This window comes from Macaca fascicularis, chromosome 5 (genome assembly GCF_037993035.2).
Source record: "Macaca fascicularis isolate 582-1 chromosome 5, T2T-MFA8v1.1".
In the NCBI taxonomy this organism is placed as follows: Eukaryota; Metazoa; Chordata; class Mammalia; order Primates; family Cercopithecidae; genus Macaca; species Macaca fascicularis.
Genome location: NC_088379.1, coordinates 158,539,483 through 158,561,311, shown reverse-complemented (window position 1 = coordinate 158,561,311; position 21,829 = coordinate 158,539,483). Strand labels below are relative to the sequence as shown.

The 21,829-nt window shown below is 44.5% G+C and overlaps 1 protein-coding gene across 8 annotated transcripts in view; it reads right to left on the bottom strand.

Moving 5' to 3' along the window:
• Positions 1–227: 227 nt before the first annotated feature.
• The window catches only part of TMEM131L (transmembrane 131 like), a 178,062-nt gene continuing 156,460 nt past the window's right edge, over positions 228–21,829 (bottom strand). For 6 of the 8 annotated variants that reach the window (XM_074040649.1, XM_074040650.1, XM_005556103.4 and 3 more), the window contains 9 exons: positions 16,497–16,621; positions 15,533–15,699; positions 14,298–14,483; positions 10,535–10,613; positions 9,234–9,316; positions 4,078–4,198; positions 2,656–2,744; positions 1,366–1,505; positions 228–637 (listed from right to left, as the gene is read on the bottom strand). In XM_074040649.1, coding sequence (XP_073896750.1) covers positions 362–637; positions 1,366–1,505; positions 2,656–2,744; positions 4,078–4,198; positions 9,234–9,316; positions 10,535–10,613; positions 14,298–14,483; positions 15,533–15,699; positions 16,497–16,621 — 1,266 coding nt within the window. In that variant the 3' untranslated portion in view covers positions 228–361. Of the gene's footprint in view, positions 638–1,365; positions 1,506–2,655; positions 2,745–4,077; positions 4,199–9,233; positions 9,317–10,534; positions 10,614–14,297; positions 14,484–15,532; positions 15,700–16,496; positions 16,622–19,133; positions 19,242–21,829 lie in introns of those variants that run through there. The other 2 variants (XR_012435177.1, XR_012435178.1) reach the window with 1 other exon arrangement.

The window sequence follows — 21,829 nt, the reverse complement described above, 5'->3', positions numbered from 1 at the left end:
CCGGGAGGCAGATGCAGTGAGCCAAGATCGCACCACTGCACTCCAGCCTGGGCGACAGAGCGAGACTCTGTCTCAAAAAAAAAAAAAAAAAAAAAGAAGTCCCGCTTGTTCAGATTTAAAACATTTGGCATGTCTGACACACTTCTTGACTTTTGAAAGTTCTGACATATGGATGCTTTGCTTTTACCACTGATTTATGAAGTTAAAAAAAAAATAGAGCACCCAGATTTCATTAAAAAATTTATTTTCATATAAAAGTGCCAAAAATCCACCAATGTCATAATCTATCTCAATAACCAGTTTACACTAGTAATCAAAACACAAGCCTCTTTATTCACATTGTTTAAAACTCCAATTATTTTCACACATTCCCACAGTAACTCGAGTCTCTAGACAGTGGGAAATTTGCATTCCTATTTGCTGTGGTAGTCCATATGTCCAGGTTCATATAGGCGCGAAACGGGTTGAACCCCGGGTAGTAATCCTTGCACACAACCGCTTGGTTTTCCATGTGGGTCGAATGTTCCGTGGTGGGGTTGATGGGGCAGCAATTTTCATACACGTCACTTTGCGGGGCCCAGATGGAACCAAAAAGTCCAGACATTGGAGACAAGCTTCGGGTGCTTGTGAGGTAGGGCTGAAGTGTAAATGAGGGAGGTAAAATAAGTTAAAAAAAAAAAAAAAAAAAGCCTTAGAAAGGTGAATACACAGCAGTGAATACTACAATGGTATCAAGTTACTTGGAAGTTATTAGACTACTCTCAATTTAAATCTGGGTGCTTTAACTCCATGTTTTCTCAAAGGGAAGATTGTGAAACCCTCATCTAATGGGATAAACTTATTTGCAACCCAGGGAAGAACCCACAGGCCAAATACCCTTTATCTGGAAAAAAACAAAAACAAATGTCAAGCGGATGTGAAAGGAGAAGCCGTTGGGCTTCTGAGCAGGGAGGGTGTGCTCACAGGCAGGGAGCTCTGGGACCCTGACCACCCAGTGACCTTCCTGGGACTTTCATCTCTTATCAGTGAAGATCAGTGAGTCCACATAAAGACAGCTGTGTCGCACAGAGGGCTGGCCCATGTTCAATTTTATCTACAAAGGGCCATTGCTTGGTGTATTTGGGGATGTTTTTTCATTTGGGGTGGCCAGAATGTCAATGTCTGCGAGATCCCACCCATCTGATTATTACACGTCGGTTTCCTTCAGAGGGGGGCCAGCCCTGGCTTCTGCGATCTAAAAGAAGCCAGCCAGGCTTTGGCTGGTCCGAACCCAACGCTAAAGCTAGCTGAGACCAGGATTAAGGAAGCACTGGAAACAATTCAGGGCTGCCCAGCGGTTCACAGCACAGGATGCGCAACACTCACCGGAGAGCTGATGAAACTGGCATGTCCCCAGGCAGCAGGCATGTTGGGTGGGGTGTTCCAGGTAGACTGAGAGTTGTGATCAATAAAGTCTGCCTGAACGTCTGCAGGACAAGGGAAGCCATTGGCATAGTTCATGTTTTCTACAAAGAACGGGAGAATATCATCACAGGTAAACATTTTCATTGAGAACTGAATTCTCGCTCTCAGGCAAAAAAGCTTTCGAGGCCTCACCATACTACTGACAAGTTACAGACATAAATACTTGGTCTGTGTGGACCAGGAGAGTTGTTGCAACATCATTCTCAAGATTAAAACTGTTTCTCACACAACCTGGGAAGCCCTCAACGTGGAAGGTCTTCCTCCGGGCTTGTTTTTCTCTATTTGATCACTTGATGGGAATCTTTCTATTACACAAAATACATTAAAATACTACTAGAGATCTAGTGTCAAGGTTCTTGCCAGTCTTTAAAATGTTTTTATTACCTGTCATGCCAACCTTAGCCACCTACACATATATCATATGGGCTGATACAGCAATCCAAAACCAAGGACTCCTTAGGTATCATCAAACGTAATGAACACAGACCCTCACAACCATAATAACATTCGCGAAGCACCCCCTTGTGGTTAGCATGGGGCAATGCATGCATCAAAATCTAGGTAAGAATGATACATCCCTTCCCTGAAAAGGCAGCTCCAGTATAAGAAACCATGATCCAACAGTAGTGCACAATAGAGTATTTTCCAGTTGACCAGGGAAATCCTACAGCTCTCATTTTTTTATTATTACAGATGCCTGAGCCCAAGCATCTGCAATTTCCCACAATTTCCCCTCCAAGCTCCTTTCCTTCCTTCTGCAGCACCACCCATGGGCAGAGAAGTAAAGGACATAATAGGATGCAGGCCAATGTTTCTCTTTCACATGGGAATTGACTGCCTAAAGAGAAGAGCAAGCAGCTAAAGCTCCAGCCTCCCAATGGATAACCAACAATGTTACATCTACATGGATCCAAATTACCTAGTTCTACCTAACTGGAAGGACTAAATGGATTAGGGTTATTGTTGAAGCCCCCAAACACCCAAAATTGAGGGCTTTTTGAGGGTCATATAAAATTAGACATGGCATCAGTACACAATTGGATCCACATGAAGCCATTCGACAGTCTACTGCAAGCTCATTCTCGAAGTCTGCTCACTGTTAAAAGGTACATTCTTCTAAGTCCACACACTTCCTGCTTTGACCTTCTAAGAATAAAAGAATGGCATTGGAATTGTCTAAAGAGCCCGTACCTTCTGGAAAGGCATTGTAATCGTTCAGTTCCAATGGACAGTATGCGCTGGAAAACTGGCCTTCGCATGTTGCATTCCAATCAATGAAACTGCCAAAAAAGCAAGCGGTCTAGTTTCAGAAACAGGATGTCAAGACATCAAGTAAAGAAAACAGAAAATGATTTTACTGCCTAGCATCCTAATCACTGTGAATTCCCCAGTTTTGGAGAATAAAAGATGTACTTTCTCAAGCCACAGAATCAAAGGCTTGCTAAATGCTCATCACTAATGACACATCATCTGCAGGATGAATGGCTGGACTAGGAGCACACTTGTTTTTAACCATGCTTGTTAAGTCTAGAGACAGAATAGAGAGCCGTGGCTTTATCAGCACTGTGAAAGAACAGCTCGAATACCTTTAAGTGTCTTTGTGCACATCTGAAGGACTTAAACATGTTCTATTAAAAATGTCCACTCAGAGCAAGACCAACATTCATCTTAGAGAAGTCATAACTATAAAGACTATACTTCATTATACTGCAACCCTACTGCAACCTAGATTCTTATTATAGAAATGAGTTAGGAAATACTATTGTAATAAGCTGAACCAAGAAAATCATCAAATGGATTCTGTGATTAAATATCTAACATTTTCTTAAGACTCCTGAACTGAATGACGTATCAACAGATAGCAAATTTGAGAAACTGCCATTGTGCAACATTTTTCAATACTCAAATTATTTGATCTTTTAAAACTTTAAATGTGGGCCAGGTGTGGTGGCTTCTGCCTATAATACCAACACTTTGGGAGGCCAAGGCAGGAGGACAGCTTGAGACCAAGAGTTCAAGACCAGCCTAGGCAACAAAGCAAGATCCTATCTCTACAAAAAAAAAAAAAAAATTAAAAATTAGCCCAGCATGGTGGCACACACCTGTAGCCCTAGTTACTTGAGAGGCTGAGGCAGGAGAATTGCTTGAACCTAGGAGTTCAAGGCTGCAGTGAGTGATAACTGCACCACTGCACTCCAGCCTGGGCGACAGAGCAAGACTCTGCCTCTAAAAAATAAATAAACAAATAAATACAATGGTAAGTGTGTTCAAGAATAATGCCACAGAAAAATGAACAGCTTTGCTCTGCTAGGAGTTAGGAATTAGGAGTGTTTTTTCCAAATCTGCCTCTAATACATGAATAAATCATCTTTTCAATTTTTTAAAAATAAGACAGTCACCAGCTTTATTCCTTTTATTTCCTTTCATCTTTCTCTCAAAGACTGGTTTAGTCCCAGTGCAACTCTAAAAGGCAGAAGGAAACGCACAGCTAAAGTACACCGAGGAAGAAGCCTAGCCCTCATTTTTGTAAGGAAACCCCAAGAAATTGAACTCAAATTCCAACTGCAAGCCCTTAGACTAAGCAAGGCACCAATCAGAGAAGTGAAGCTATACCTATTATGAACCGGGGCCGGCTCCTGAATCACACAAGGCATGCCGTTCTCCAGGGTGCAGTTTAAGCTGCTTGTCACACATACCGGCAGAGTGGGCCACAGGTCTCCAGGTGAGTAAAGACCTACGGAAGAGAACAAGGCCTGAGTCCACCCTATGCTCACCTGGCCCTCATCCTACCCTTCCTGTGCCTGCTCTTCCCTCCAGAAAACACTCCCTGATGTCACCCACACATGCTGACTGACTCCTTTTGGGATATAATTTCAGGATATAATTCTGAAATACGGCATATTGTTTTGACCGTTTCTTCAGACAGTGTCCGTTGTCTCTTGACCTGGATAAGAAGATGAGATTCACGTAACAAACATTTAAGGAACTACTTTCTGCAGGACCCCATTAGAGATACTGAGGATACAGCAGAGAACAAATTATATTCAAGTAAGCAAAGACAAACAACAAACGAAGTATAGCATGGCAGATAATGTATGCGCTGTGACAGCAAATACAGCATTTTTTTTTTTTTTTTTTTTTTTTTGAGATTGTCTCGCTCTGTCACCCAGGCTGGAGTGCAGTGGTGCCATCTTGGCTCACTGCAACCTTTACCTCCCAGGTTCAAGTGATTCTCATGCCTCAGCCTCCTGAGTAGCTGGGACTATAGGCACACACCACCACACCCAGCTAATTTTTGTATTTTTAGTAGAGATGGGGTTTCACCATGTTGGCCAGGATGGTCTCAAACTCCTGGCCTCAACTGATCCGCCCGCCTCGGCCTCCCAAAGCGTTGGGATTACAGGCGTGAGCCACCACGCCTGGCCAAATACAATGATTTAAGATAGGATGGTCAAAGGCCTCAGTGAGAAAACAGCTCCTCAAAGACGTGACTGACGTGAGGAAGTGAGCCCAGTGGGTACAGGGAAGTGCATTCCAGGCAGCAGAAACAGTACACAAAAGCCCTGAAGCAAGGTGTGCCTGGGGAGTTCAAACAGCAAGGATACCAGTGTAGCCAGGAAGGAGAGGGGAAAGGGAAAGAGTAGGGGATGAGGCCATAGAGAGCTGATTGGGAGCAGAGAAGAGAGAGCCTGTGGGCCCCTTGAAGAATTTAGGCATTTACTTTGAAGCTACTGGAAGGTTTTGAACAGAGTGACTTCTCCGACACAAGGCTCTAGGGATTTCTCCCATTTCTACACATCTTGTAAGCAGAGGCATTGACAACCTTTCTCCTGGACTATCTTTTCATAGATGTTTGCTAAGCAAAAGCCTTGGAACATGTAGTGTCTCTTTCTGGAGCAAAGGGCAGACATGCTTGTTGCCTATTATAAAAGCTTTGGCATCCCAAAGCTCAGGGTTCTTCTCCTGTAGCACAACCCACTGTGTGTGGCATCCATTTGGGCTGTCTGAGTCACCCCCATGGGGCTCAGGGGAACTCATGCAAAGAGGCTGGTGCTCATGAAGTGGGCTTGCCCCAGCTATATTTCAGCTTTATGTGGAAACATGGCAGCTACCCCTCTAGGGAAACTTTATCTCCCACTCTGCACCTGAAGTGAAGCTGCTGGCTTACTGGGCCCTCAATTCCCAGGGGCTCCCTTAAATGCCTGGGCCTGGCTCACTGATGGCTGGGTCGGGCTGAAATCAAGACAGCACCTACTGGGGGGCTGCAGCTGTCCCACCTCAATGCCCACCATGCAGAAATGAAAAGGAACACAGCCATTTTGATCAGTGGGCAGAACCCAAAGTGGTTCCACAGCTCTGGCTAATTCTGCCCTGATGAACCTTGCTAGGTGTAAACAACTCTTAGGCTATTGCCAATGGCTTAGGTGTTTGGAATGCCACTTGGGAAGCAACAGATGGGGCAGATTAAAGACATTGTTCTCTGGGGCTCTGAAATGTGAAAATGGATCTTGGCTTCCGATTAAACCTTGGAGCCACTTAAGATAGAGGTCCTTCTGTTCTCCACTGAGACCAGCTGGAATCAAGATACTGATCAGGTCTGCACCATCTAGGCTGCCATTGTTGTTGCCTGGATGCATCATTGCCCCAGACATGGCGACACTTCCAGCATCACACATGGGGCACAAAGTAAGCTTCCTGGAAGGATAACTGGTTCATGCACATCCTATGGGCAGTAATCACTAGGAGGAAGCTACCCAGTTAGAAACGGCTGGTATGGAATTTGCTGATATTAGCTGAAGTGATGGAAGACAGCACCTGGTCCCTGGAAGGCATTTGGATCAGCCTCAACTCACTGGCTGTGGTTGTTACAAATGACAGAATGGCGCCAGATGTTCTCCTCGCAGGCCAAGGTGCAGTCTGTGCAATCACTAATACATCCTGCTGTACCTGGAGTAATGCTTCTGGTCAAGTGGAGAGATCAATACAGAAACTTAAAGAGAAAGCCGTCTGGCTCTCTAAGGTAGACCCTGGTCATCTATGGGATTTGTTCAGCTGCTTGGGTCTGAGACTCTGGGGCATGGCTGAGGTCGATACTGTAAAGTGGCCTCATCCTGCTGCGTAGGCTCCTGTGGACAGCCGCTGTTAATAAATGTATGAGACAGACAAAGCAGATTTGGTTCCACCTTCCCTTAGATTAAGAATTGCTTATGGAATGATATACGCATGTGAAAATCTACCAGAAGCCAAGGCTACGTAGAAATAAGAGGTGTGTATGTTGTGAGACAATTCTCCCTGGGTCTTGCAGGTAAAGCAAGACCTTCTTTACTTCTTCTTACTAGAAGAATAGCACTTCTTACTAGAAGCAGCACTGGCTCCTTTATTCTGACCTATCTGTCCCAGGGCATTTGTTATGCAAAGTCTCAGAAGGAAGAGTGTCTCCCTTTGGGGCAAGGCACAAGTTTGCTTAAAGTCCAACACAATAGAATGAATGTCTCCTGCATATACATTTGGGAGTTGTCTGGGTCAAAGAAAGACTCAGACCTTTGAAAGCAGATGAGATCACCAAGGAAGTGTGCACAGACAGAGAAGAGCAGAGCACCAAGGCCTGCTCTCTGGAGGGCTCCAGGGTCATGAGGTGGGGAGATGGGGAGAAGCTGGGTCAGGAACCTAAGGTCTGCCAGCCAGAACAGAACGTCCAATGTCTGTCACAGGTCAACATGGGGACTGAAAAGACTTAACCAAGCACTCAGCAATGTGCAAAACAGCACGGTTTCAAAAAAGCGATGGTGGCAAAAGCCAGATTACAGGGGTTTCCAGGGAGGACAGGAGGAGAGGAATTTGAATGGGCAACTCAGATAATTCTTCAAAGGAGTCTCCTAACGACAGCGGCAGAGAAACAGAGCAGCCACCGAAGAAGGCAGTCAAGAGAGAGTTTTGGCTATTGTTAAATTTTTAATGATGGGAAGTATTATAGTAGATTTGTGTGCTGATGAGAATGACCCATTAGAGAAAAACTGATGATGTGGGAGGGAATCTGCAGGAATACCCTTGGAGAGAACGGTTGCGCTGACAATTCTTCCGGCTGCAACAGGAGAGAGGCGGAGAAGGGCATGACACGGTGGGCAGGTAGAGAGGGCAGTGGGAGCTTGCTGAAGGCCTCTAACCACTTCTCTCTCTTCCAGGAAAGCAAGAAGCAAGATCAAGTAAAAGAATGAGGCAGGAGGCACTGGAACTGTGGTGACAGAGGGGCAGGGCGGGAGCACACAGGCACTATGTGAAGTGGGTGCTGGGGAATCCACAGAGGCAGCTGGCATGGAGAATGCTGCTCTCCAGCTTCAGTTGCTTGCACAGGAGCAGGTGGAGCAGGTGTGGCACTGGGATAAACCATGGCTGGGGCTTTGCAATAAAGCAACAAAGGAGAGGAGTCGAGGAAATGACTGTAACAATGCATCAGGTCATTTCAGCTGGTCAAGAAGGAAAACATGGCTGTGAGGGAGTACAAAGGGTGATGGGCCCACGGCTTTGCAGGCCACAGACTGTGGACAAGATGTACTCTGTCAGTGGCGCCAAGGTAAAGGCACTTGAAGTACACACACAAACCTGGGTTAAGACACCAAACTGCACGTACATCTCCAACTGCCAGCAAAGCAGAATGGCATATGCTGAAGGGCAGATGCTCGGAGTTTTTATTCTTCCTCACCATTAAAATCCTACCTTTCTCTATTACCCCACAGAAAAAAAGGCAGTACCATCTAAACCGCCCCCACATCTTGCCTTTGCAAATTATGGATTACTGAATTTTAGATTTTTTTAATTGAAAACACTTATTTTAATGGACTAGTCACTAGATTCGCTATTTCTGTTGATAACTGCCCAAGTCCAAAATGTATCCAAGGAACAACATAAAGTCTTTCGCTTTCAAGGGTTAAAATTCTCCAATGTGCAGAGCAGCTTTTAAATTCAGCATTAAATTCTATGACCAAAAACAAGTACGTGTATTAAAGACACAGAGAATGAAGGTCAGGTTTATCCTGCCATAATTCCTGACCCACGTTAGGCAAGAAAGAAGCCCTAGAATCAAACAGAAAACAAAAGACAGAAAGAGGCAGAGGAGGAGGAAAAGAGAAGAGAAACGAGGGAGGGCTGGAGTTCACCTCCCAGCAGAGCCCCCAGGAAGGAGCGGTTTCTCTCCCACCCACTCCTATTTCCAGGTGCCCCCGCAACAGCCTTCTCCGCAGGCAGAAGGTCTCAGTCCCGATGCCTGAGCAAGGCGGGTCCCCAAGGCTGCTGAGGCTGAATTAACAGGCTTCTAAGACACAGTGAGTTGGGAAGGAAGGGGAGCAGGCCAGGAGAAGTGGTAAGCAGGTGAGGTGCTGCACCCTCAGCCTAGGCACCCTCCCCAACCAGCCTCCTTCCCTTGGGCCACGCATCTCCCTTCTGTACTCTTCTGTCATCTCTGACTAGGGAAGGGTGAACTAAACGTATCAGGAGTCTGCTGTGAGGGGCCTGGGATGATTCCAGGGCATGGGGCATCTGTGCCTCAGCTGTAGGGAGGGGGTTCAGTATTGATGCACAAGGTCAGCTGGGGCCCCAGTGATGCCCATCCACAGAGCAGGTGCCTTCCTGATGTGTGCACGTGTGGCTTGGAGAAGGGGCTGGTGGAGCAACAGCCCTGTCCCGCCTGCTCTGCCTTCTCAAACTCATCAGCCAGGAATACGGATAGCACAGAACCCTTGGCTGATGTCCGCAACAAGAGGTATGCATCTCACCTTTATCTTCTTCAACACCTGTGGGCCTGGCAGGAAGGGTGGGACAGGAAGGCTCTGCGTATTGTGGGAGACTATTCACAGCCCTGTGGGGAAGACAGCAAAGGAGGAATGACTGATTTTTTTCGGCCTAAGGAAATACTGATATTGTATAACCACGTCTGATTGAGTTTTCACTCAACTGAAGTTTTCCCCGAGAAACAGACAGATATAAAAGATGTAAAGTTACACAGCCAGAAAAGAATTGAGGAATATTAAATTCCCAAGATCCAGCAAAGTCTTGTCATAATCAACAACAAAAAATTAACTAACATAACTATGGTAACCTGTTGTTTTAAATCTACCCGTCAGCAGTTAGCAGCAATTCTTACTCTTTTGTTGACAACCTCCCCCCAATAAACCCAGGCAGAGCTTTCCTGTGCACTAGCCACGTTTCCCTCCTCACAAACTCACCCGCTTAACTGCATCCTCTGTCCTCTCACCATAAGGGAGGCACCTAAGAAACCAAGTTCATTTCTCTCACTGAACTCTCCTCCTTCTTACCCCCCCTCCTTTTCTCTCACTCAATAAAACGTACTTGTTTTGTCCAATGCTGCAGAAATCACCATAGGGCGGAACTGTAAACATGTATCTACCAGGTTCTTGCAACATTTCCTAAATTATTAATGCTTAGTTTTATTTCAAGGCCTAGAAAAGGGTAAATGATTCCCATCTTTATAATAACCACTGCTTCCTCCTTCTACATTCGGAAATAAGGTGTTCTTTTCTGAGACAGGATCTTGCTCTGTTACCCAGGCTACAGTGTAGTGGTGTGATCATAGCTCACTGCAGCCTCGATCTCCTGGGATTAAGTGATCCTCCCACCTTAGCCTCAGAGAGTAGCTGGAAATACAGGCGTGTGCCACTATGCCTAATTTAAAAAAAAAAATACTTTTTAGAGATGGGGTTTCATTATGTTACCCAGACTGGTCTTGAACTCCTGGACTCAAGAGATCCTCCCACCCTGGCCTCCCAAAGTGCTAGGATTACAGGTGTGAACCACCACAGCTGGCCTCAGAAAATTAGGTATTTTCTAACGTGGCTATCTGTCTGAAAAAAACAGCAATACCTGAGACTCTCCCACATGAACTATGTTTACTTGCACCACTCCTGAATTATTAATAAAATCAGATTGTACTTTCCTGCATCTTTAAAAAGTTTTCATATTTTAACCTGCAGAACCAAGTACAAAGAAGAAACACACTAATTGGTAGAAAACACAGTACACAAAACATACTGTAAAAGCTGGAAAACAAAAAACTTACATGGGATTGCAGATGTTATGAGAAAGATTCAAGGAGATGGGAGCTTCAGAAGGAAAATCATGTTGTGAAACACCATCTCCTGCATTAAAAGAAACACATTATCACAAGTTTTAGAAAGTATACTTCAACTGTATATTCGGTATTAAAATGCACAGGTTATTAATATCATTAACACGTAATGACTGATTTTTCACTTTAAACTGATATTCACACATTTAGTCATTTAATTTTTAATTAAACATTAAACATGAATCACGGAATTATACTACAATTATGAACATTTAGGTGTATTTCTTTACGATCTCTTTTCGTTGTTGTTTTGTTTTTTTTTTTTTTTTGAGACAGAGTCTCATTCTGTTGCCCAGGCTGGAGTGCAATGGTGCGATTTTGGCTCACTGCAACTTCCACCTCCTGGGTTCAACCGAGTCTCCTGCCTCAGCCTCCCGAGTAGCTGGGATTACAGGCATGCACCACTACGCTCAGCTAATTTTTGTATTTTTAATCGAGGTGGGGATTTCGCCATGTTGGCCAGGGTGGTCTTGAATTCCTGACCTCAGATGATCCACCTGCCTCGGCCTCCCGAAGTTCTTTACAATCTCCTTTATGTGTGTGTGTGTATGTATAAAATTGGAATCGTATTTCATATATACATTGTCTTTTGTTTTTTTACACCATTTATTACATTGGGGACATTTTCCTGCTATTATATAACCTTCAAACACAACACTGCATACTATGCTACTGTACAGCAATACTTAATAATTTTCATCATTCTACTAATGTAAGCCTTTGCCTCAAGCAAAAGACACACTTGTAGTTTTTCTTAACTAATGTACCCCCTTTTTTTTTTTTTTTTCTGTCAAGACAGTCTCGCTTTGTCACCCAGGCTGGAGTGCAGTGGTGATCTCGGCTCACTGCAACCTCCACCTCCTACCTCAGCCTCCCGGTAGCCGTGACTACAGGTGCTCATCACCATGCCCAGCTAATATTTGTATTTTTAGTAGAGATGGGGTTTTGCTATGTTGGCCAGCTGGTCTTGAACCCCTGACCTCAAGTGATCTGTCTGCCTCGGCCTCCCAAAGTGCTGGGATGACAGGTATGAGCCACCGTGCCCGGCCTCCATTTTTTAAATCCCACACTGGAATCTTCAGGCTAACCTTCAGTCTTCTGTGGTAGATGCACACGCACAGAACGTATCAGTGGTGTGAACCTTTTCTGGGGGGCCATTAAGACAACAATGTCTGAAAAGGCTGAGTGAGACAAGACAGGGAAAACGCAGAGAACTGCTGAGTGGAATCACATACATGTGGGCACATCCTCTAGGTTTTCATGGCTGCTACTGCACTAGTCTCTCAGACAAGGCTTTCTTTTAAGGTGTCACTGCTGGTGAGAGACAGAAGAAATGGTACAGCTTGCAGGCGGCTGAAGGAAATTCTCTATGGCTTGTGTTCATCGCGTGGAACAGCCCGTGAGGAGAACAGGAGATGAGGCGGGGAGTGCACTGGGATCTGGGGGAAGAAGTCCCACGTTCAAGCCTGTGCTACTGACTGCGTGGTGTCAAAGGATCCAGGCAACCTCTCTGAGGCTGAGTCTTCAGATGACGGTGAGAACTGGGACACCTGCCCTCCCCTTCTCACAGGGTGCGTGGGCATGCGTGAGCATGCTTGACAAATGTAAGGCGCCACACAAACAGGAACTGCACAACCTCACCACGCTTTCTTTTTACTAAGGTTAAAAGTTTACTATGGGCCGGCCGCGGTGGCTCAAGCCTGTAATCCCAGCACTTTGGGAGGCCGAGACGGGCAGATCACGAGGTCAGGAGATCGAGACCATCCTGGCGAACACGGTGAAACCCCGTCTTTACTAAAAAATACAAAAAAAATAGCCGGGCGAGGTGGCGGGCGCCTGTAGTCCCAGCTACTCGGGAGGCTGAGGCAGGAGAATGGCGTAAACCCGGGAGGCGGAGCTTGCAGTGAGCTGAGATCCGGCCACTGCACTCCAGCCTAGGCCACAGAGCGAGACTCCGTCTCAAAAAAAAAAAAAAGTTTACTATGTTGAAAACAACAGTTAAAAGGAATGGAACTACATCTTCACATAGATGTAAAGATAAAAATAACAATGCTGAGTAGGCCGGGCGCGGTGGCTAACACCAATCCCAGCATTTTGGGAGGCCAAGGCACGCAGATCACTTGAGGCCAGGAGTTAGAGACCAGCCTGGGCAACATGGTGAAACCCCCTCTCTACTAACAGTACAAAAATTAAACGGGCGTAGTGGCACATGCCTGTAACCCCAGCTACTCAGGAGGCTGAGGCACGAAAATCACTTAAACCGAGAGGCTGAGGTTGCAATGAGCCGAGATCCCACCACCGCACTCCAACCTGGGCGACAGAGCGACTCACTCTCAAAATAAATAATTTTTTTTTTTTTTTTTTTTTTTTTTTTGAGTCGGAGTCTGGCTCTGTCGCCCAGGCCGGAGTGCAGTGGCCGGATCTCAGCTCACTGCAAGCTCCGCCTCCCGGGTTCACGCCATTCTCCTGCCTCAGCCTCCCGAGTAGCTGGGACTACAGGCACCCGCCACCTTGCCCGGCTAGTTTTTTGTATTTTTTTGGTAGAGAAGGGGTTTCACTCTGTTAGCCAGGATGGTCTCGATCTCCTGACCTCGTGATCCGCCCGTCTCGGCCTCCCAAAGTGCTGGGATTACAGGCTTGAGCCACCCCGCCCGGCCAAAATAAATAATTTTAAAAACCTGAGTGAAAAGAGCAAGAGGCAGAAGGCTATACTGAAGTATGATTTCATTTATGTAAGTTAAAGACTAATAGTCAGTATTTTGTTGATGGATATGAATGTAAAATTTTAAATGGACTAAAAGTACCCAGACCAAATTCATGACAGTAAACAGTGATTCCCTTGGGGAGGGAGAAGTGAACAGATGATTTAAAAAAAAAAAAAAGCAAATATGGTAAAAGTAAGAGTTGTTAGTTCTGGGTAACTGAAACACAGATGCTTCTTTGACCTCTCCTACATCATTAACTTTCTCAAACTTTCTCAAAAATAAGGGACAGCCAATGTTCACAGCAGCATTATTTGAACAAACCAAAAGGTGAAAGTTATCATCCAAGTGTCTGTACATACAATGGAGTATTACCCGGCAATAAAAGGGAGGGAAATGCTGACACATGCTACAATGTTTTTGAACCTGGAAGACATTATGCTCACTGAAATGATCCATTCACAAAAAAAACCATATTGTGTGATTCCACTTATATAAGATACCCAGAGTAGGCAAATTTATAGACACAGAAAGTAGAAGAGGGGTGAGCAGGGGTTACAGGGAGGGAGCAATGCAGAGTTATTGTTTCATGAGTACAGAGTTTCAGTTTTGCAAGATAAAAAATTCTGGAGATGGACAGTTGTGATGGCTGCACAATGCAATGCACTTAGTGCCATAGAACTCCACATCTAAGAATCATCGCAATGGCAAATGCTGTGTCATTAAGAATATACAAATGGAAAACTAAATGCAGAAGCTCTATGAACTATTCTAAGACAGACACTAATAAACAGTGATGATTACAATAAGAGTGGAGGGGAAGAAGGAGGGAGGAAAGAAAAAGAAAGTGAGTAAAGTCCAAAGCAAAGGTCAAGGCCACTGTCCCATCTGTCCTCTGCACTCCTGAAGGCAGATCGAGACTGTGTGGACTGGGTACATGGGAGGCAGAGGAAGGGCCACTGAGAGTGCCTGGGGCTCCGCTAAAGACTCACCAGCTGGCATGAAATGCTGGGCATCCACCACGGGCTTCTTATCTCCGTCAGAGCTGCTGGTGCTGCTCCAGCTCCCCCAGCTGCCCCGGCTGGCACGCACGCTGCCCGAGGAGCTCCCACAGTCTGAGCTGGAATCAGAGCAGAACTTGTCCACACACTTCTTCTCAGGTTTCTGGTAGTAACCCTCTGGAGGAAGAGTGACAGCAGTCATGTTTCCCTGAAACAACTGTCAGCCTCATGATTTCTAACAGAAGGAGAAAGGTGACAGGAGGAGGAAGGCCAAGTTCATCTTCAGCAACCTCTGCTCATCTTGCAAGAAAGGAGTTGTTCATGGAAACTAATGGTTGCACTTTGAGAAACAGTAGGGGATGGGCTGTCTACTCTGCCTATAGAAGGAGCAATTAGGGGCTAAGAGGGTCAATGCCAACTATATAAGCATGATCTAATAATGATTCTAGAAATAACAAATAACTTCTATCAAGAAGACTGAGGCTACTCTATTGCACCAGAGATTCATAGGTGATTTTCCCCCTCTCTTTTAATAAGATGTCCACTAAGAGTTTCAAAATATTGATACGTGGGTGGGAAGACTCTTCAGTAAGACCAAAAGCAACACACGTGTGTCAAGGGAATGAAAAAGAGAGGGTGGAGATAGAAACCAGCTAAGTGTGCTGGCCTGTGTCGTGACATGGGGCATGTGTCTGGAGAAAGTGGGTGTTGGTTGGGAGGGTTGCAACCCCCACCACCCCATACCCTACATGTACTGCCCTAGCCCCTACTATCCTGTATCAGACCCCGGACTCAGCACTGGGTGTCCCTCTACCTACCACTCCCAGGGACACTGCCCAGCAGGCCTTGGGTGGGGCAGCAGCCTGGCTCTGCAGAACTGCTGGACTCAGGTATGGGGATAGCACTATCTCACCTGGCTACTCTCCACTTTCACCAAAGGGAACCCGTCTGCAGCAAGCAAGCATCATTCCTTCAGCAATATGCCTGAGGATAGTTACGACTGGCTAGATTGGGGGTGTGAGGGGCAGCACTAGAGGCCTATTGAGACTCAAATGATTCTTAGTTTTCTGGTCTCACCCTGAAAGGTTTCCACTGGGGCTTTAGTTATTAGCTAAGTTGCCTGTAGAGGTAAAATCATTGAAGTGTCATTTCTCTTATTAGATACTTCCTTGAGCAAACAAAAATTTCAACAGAAGCACCATTTGTAGCTCAGTATCATTACATACCTGCCTCTCTCTGGGCAGCAGGCAAACTGCTTGCAATTTCGGCATCTGCTTTACAAACCTCCCTAGTGCTTTCCTGTATACACCAGCTTCTCACATTGATGTCACTGCTCAGCTCAGACCTCTCAAAGTCACTGCACACAAGCTTTAGGTCACTCTGTTCAGGAGGCCTGGAAAAGCCACACACACAAAAAAAACCACATCTGTATTTTATCATGTACACATGCAGACTGCCTTTCCATGACTTATTAGTGGTGAAAATATGAATCTGGGACAATAGGAGTCCTCCTCTCTTTGGGTCTGGTGGAAGAGTATGATGAGCAGAAAGGGATACCAATAAGAAAAAGATTTTGTCAGGGAAATTAAGTGTCTTGAAGAAGCAAGGTTTCCAAAGCAGAGTGCCACACTGCCTGGGTTCTAATTCTGGATCTGCCCCTTACCAGCTTGTCAAACCACATACTGTCTGGGCACCTCACTTCCTGCAGCTGTAAGAACCTACCTTCTGCAGGACTAAAGCCAGGGTGACCTGAGGGGTAACTATTCTGTTTCATTATTATGACCCAGGTAGCGCAGGTGGGTCAGCGGCTGAACAGGGAATAGCAGAGACCTGCCTGTGCCCCGCGGTTTTCTCTAGTTCCTGTTCCACAAATGCCCTGTCTCTCATAAGCAGAATGAAAGTCTCCACACGGAGGGATGGCTTATGCTTTTCCCCTAAAAACTACCAAATCTGTTAGCGTTTTATAAAGGAAAGATACAAAATGGTCACTTTAAGGTATTTTTAACAAAATAGAAACATAATGGGAAAATAATTTTACAAACATATTTTAATCTTAAGATATAAACATCTACACTCTCATATTCTCTGTATCTAACATCACCAAAGTAAGTTTAAAAGTTAATAGCCAAATGCAAAACTATAAAGTGAAAAACAGATCAAAATATTAAAGGGATAGTAAGAATTACGCACCTCGAGACTGGAGCAACACCCCTTTTCTTGTTCTTTCTACATGTTCGACTTTTATTCCAATTTAAATTTTGTAAATTTCCATCTCTTTTCTCCTGAAGCTTTTTCTTCCTATAAGGATCTTCTTGCTAAAGACGAAAAAGTAAATGTTTAATGGTTTAAACCAAATATGAATAAAAACATGTTTAAGCGTTTGAAGACCGACTCCATCTGAATTCAGAATGTCCCAGTCTGTTGAAAACTGAGAAGTATGTTTCTCAGCCTCAGTTGGAGCCTTTCCCTCTTTTAAATGTCAATCATGGTCTATTAACAGACCCAACGGAAGAGGGATTCCCCTTGCCCTTTCAAATTATGAAGTAGCTCAAGTCTTTAACATCTTCTAATACGTATTATTACTCTTCCTTCCATATGTTGCCCCCTTAAAGTGGATTCACTGTCAGTGGGTAGGCGGTGGTGGGAGCTCACACACTGAGACCCAAGGGCTTAAAAGACACATCTCTTCAGGGTGTTAGGTCCTTTCAGGAGGAAGATGTCTTCTCCAGGCACCTCACAGAGGCAAATCCCCTAGATCCAGAAAAGTCCCCTTCCTATTGACTGAAGGATTCACACTTCATGGAAAGCAAAGATTGGCTCATTTTACCTTCTCTTTCAGAAGGCTGGCCCAGCTAGGAATTGTGAAGTTGAAACATACACTCGACTATCACAAATAACTTGGAAGGAGAAAAAGAAAAGGTTTTAGATAACCTGCAATACCTACAAGTTCTATGTCTGGGATATTCAAACCCTCATGCATCTATTAAAGCGATGTGCATACCACAATAAACAAACACTAGAAGCCAAATGGGATTTTAACTGTATAGGCAGTGGAATTATGACATTTTTTATTTCTCCTTTATACACCTTTGTTTCCCCCAGTAAGTATGTATTAACCTTTTTCTGATTCTGAAGGTATTTTAAAAACCTGACAAGTTAAACATACAAAGCCCTATCCTACAGGACCTTATGCTAACTGTTTAAGTTTGAAGCTAAACAGAAGGACATGCAGACTCAGGATTTAATGTTAAACAGACATGCACTACATTTCTTCATGTATTGTTCCTTGGCATATTTCTAACTTGGAAGGGGGGTTTCCCACCCCCTGTCCACTCAAGGGCCAACAAAGGCTTGTCGACACAGCAAGTACTTGAGCCTATCCATCCCTCCCGGGTCAGGTACAAATAAAAAATCAGTCTCTCAGTGGGGTCTGAGAAAGCGTGAGCTGGTAAGCAGTCACTCTGATACTTGGCTGCCTTTCTCAAATCCACCTGGTTGGAACTGTCTTCCTGTGCAAGCGAAAGGGTGAGTACATTCAGGACTACTGAGAGGCGGGACTCGGTGACCAGAAGCATCAAAGAGTTCTCCGTGAGTATGACAAAGAAAAGGAGAATGCAGGACAAGCTAGATTCAGAGGCGTACGACATATCCCACAAAGAGTGGCAGGGAGCACTGGGAGGTGGCTGAGACAGAACAGGCCAGCAATGGAGGCAGCGGGTGGAACAAGGAGGGAAAGTGAGCCATAGCACACAGCAACAGACTTGTCAAGAAATCTGAGGAAGAGCAAAGCACCACCTGGCTGCTTTCTGGTACAGAGGGTCCCAGACAGAGAAGGGCGGGACTAACCAGGAAACTGAAGAGTCACATGGAGCTGCAATTAGGAGCATATCTCGGAGGCTAAACTGCCTAGTTTCAGTCTTGTGGCTTGATTACCAGCTGTGTAACCTTGGGCAAGTTACTCAGCCTCTCTGCCTCTTAGCCTCTCTGCCTCAGTTTCCTGAGTCATCCTCAAAGCACTGTGTGGCCTCAGTTACCTAGCATCTCATAAGCCATTTACATGAAACTTAGTTATCGTCATCATTATTATTGGGTTATTTGGAGGTTTTTTTGGTGGTTGTTTTGTTTTGTTTTGTTTTTACAGACAGGGTCTTGCTGTGTTGCTCAGGCTGGAGTGCAGTGAGACAATCATGGCTCACTGCTGCCTCAACCTCCTAGGCATAAGCAACCGCCTACCTCAGCCTCCGGGGTAGTTGACACTATGGGCAAGTGCCACGATGCCCAGCAGCTTTTTTTTTTTTTTTTTTTTTTTCCTGCAGAGAAGGGGTCTTGCTGTGTTGCCCAGACTGGTCTTGAACTCCCGGGCTCAGGAGATTCTCCTGCGTCAGCTGAACTACTTGAACTAGTTAAGTTTGCTGAGGTCTCTGATAGAGGTGATGATTTAACAGATGGCAGTGTGGACAAAGATTTCCTAAGCTTTACTAAAAAAGCAAAGGAAGAAATCAAAGAAGAGAAATCACAAACTTACTGCACTAAGCCATTCTTAAAGCCACTGTGTATAAGTAAAATCAAATAAGCAATAACTAAATTTGCTTAGTTTCTTAGCAAACTAAGAAAAAACTCTGATACACAATATTTGATAGAGTTGATATCTTTAACACAAAAAGTGCTCTTACAGAGAATAAAACATTCAAAAGAAAAATGGGCAAAAGACATGAGATACAAATTCATGAAAGAAATATAAAAGCAAAAAAAAAAAAAAACAAGAAGAGCTTGTCCAAAATATTTCATCATAAAATAATGTTTTAGAAAAGGTAAATTATAGACTACCTTGTGGTCTCCTCTTTCCATTTTGGTTTAGAAAACACAAATGTGTTTATGATGCATAAGCACTAGCAAATGGCTGGGGAAGCAGGATCCTGTTCACTGTGTCTGCCTCTGAAGTGTGGAAGCAGAACTAGGTTAGACATTTACCTCTAAATTTCTAGAATTTCTTTTCAGTGGTAGCGTTTTGGATGGACAGTTTTTTTGTGTTTTTCAGCCTTCTACAAAAAATGAAGGAAAATGCTCACCCTTTCCTAGTAAGAAAACCAAAACACGACTGCTCACCTATCACACTGACCGAGATTTTGCAACCAATTGCTGCTGCACAGAGGAGAATGAAAGCAGTATTCTCAGACGTGACATGTGAACAAATGGGTACCAACTTTCTGGAAAGCAATCTGTCAGCACACATAGGAGCTTTACACAGTTGATACCTGTGTTAGTCCATTTTCACGCTGCTGATAAAGACATACCTGAGACTGGGCAATTTACAAAAGAAAGAGGTTTACTGGACTCACAGTTCCACGTGGCTAGGGAGGCCTCACAATCATGGCAGAAGGTGAAAGGCAGGTCTCACATGGCAGCAGACAAGAGAAGAGAGCTTGTGCAGGGAAACTTTCGTTTTTAAAACCATCAGATCTCGTGAGACTTACTATCATGAGAACAGCACAGGAAAGTCCCACCCCCATAATTCAACCACCTCCCATCGGGTTCCTCCCATGACATGTGGGAATTGTAGGAGTTACAATTCAAGATGAGATTTGGGTGGGGACATAGCCAAACCATATCAATACCCTTTCATTCTATTTTTTGACATCTATAACAAAGCCTTATGAGGTGCACAGGTAAGAGGAACAAAATTGCTCATCACAGACCTATTTATGAAAGTAAGAAGTTGGAAACACTCTTAATGTCCAACTGCAGGAGAATGATTTAAATTACGGCACAGTTAAATGATGAAATGTTATGTAACCACTGAAAACAAAGCTCCCCATTTAATTTTTATGGAAAATTTAGTTATAATCTTATGGCAAAGTTACAGACAATAATAATTATCTTAACTATTTTAAGATAATAGTTTTCAAAAATTTGCATAGAAAAGAATACGAAAATGTTAAAAGTGGTTTATTCTGGATAGATCTTTTTCTAGTTTATTCTTTATGCTTCTATAATAATTATGAATTACTTTTCTAAGGAAAAAAAATCTGCTTAAAAGAAAATAAAAAGCCAAAGCTAGGGTTAAAATTTAGTTTGTGGATTCCAAACCTGGGCTTCAATCTTCCTTGCCAATAAATCCAGAGGAATGTTCCACATGTATCATATAGACAGATTTATACAATTTTGTAAGCTGCAAAATTAGGCTCTAAGAATGTGCAAGAAAAACAAACACTGGGCACTGCACTTGGGAATGTACTTATTGAGAATGATTTTTGCCAAATGAACAACGAAATGGAAAGTATTAATACACTCACAGGATTTTAAAGACCAGTTCTACAAAACAAGGAGTGAGTCACAGAGACAGGGAAGAAATGACAAACCACTGCCCCCAGATCTGCACCAGAGAATCCGCCTTGGTTGACTTGGTTGGGGACAACCTTGGGCCACGAAGTACAGCCTATGCCATCCACATCCCTCAGACGGGCATGTCTCCTATGAACTGGCTGCCACCATTAGATGCAGATGTCTGTCCTACACAGGTTTACAGACCAAACAAGGAGGGAGGGTCTCATACAACCACTGAGACCGACAGCAAGAACTGCCTTGAGCTCTAGGGACAGAGGTAAACCGCAACACACATGCCCTCAGGGATCTAATGGTAAAGACACACAGAGAAGAAAGTAACTTGAAGAAATTAAGAAAACTGCCATAACCAAGGGCACAACTAAGCCTGGCACAGACCTAGCCAGGAAGATTTCAGTGCTGGGAAGAGAGTCTGAGATAGGCAATGGCACCCACGCATGTGGCAGGTGGAGGCCAGTGGCAGCACCACTCTTCCTTAGTGCCATCTTGGGCTGAGGGGACCCTGGGATAATCCATTCCAGTCTCTCCTCCCAGCACACAAGGCTGTGCATCTGCTGGAGTCAGTGCATGGCAGCATCAGTTTCTATTTCATTGCAGGGCAACAGGTAAGACTCCAAAGCCCATGTCAAAAGGATGTTAGGTTAAACTCCTAACTTCATTCATTCCCTCCTAACCCAAATTCAATGACTATTTCTGCTCCTGAAAGTGTGCCCTACCCTCACCTTTAGGCCTAGCTTTCTGTATACTTGCTATACCTGCACCCTCAGCCAGTCTGCAAATTTAACACTGCCTCCTCCCCAAGGTTTGAACTCGGGGCCCTTGTCTTTTCTCCGTGCACACCTCACAGACTCCATGTCTAACCTCCAAATGGGTAACCCCTAAATCTTAAGCTCCAGGCCTCACTTGCTGCAGAAGCTCTAAGCTCTCCACCTCCCAATGTCTACTACACATCTCACTTCAAAGTTCAGCCATCCCTCTCTGTTGGTAGCGATCAATATTACACCTATCACTTTGAGACTTACTGCTTGTCAATACTTTGTAAGTGTTGCCATTCTAAAGCAATTCTCATATTAACCCATTTAATCCTCACAACTCTTTGAGGTAGGATACAATCATCATCCTCATTTTGCAGAAGGAGAAAAATGCAGTGTTAAGTAACTAACCAAATATTACAGAATGAA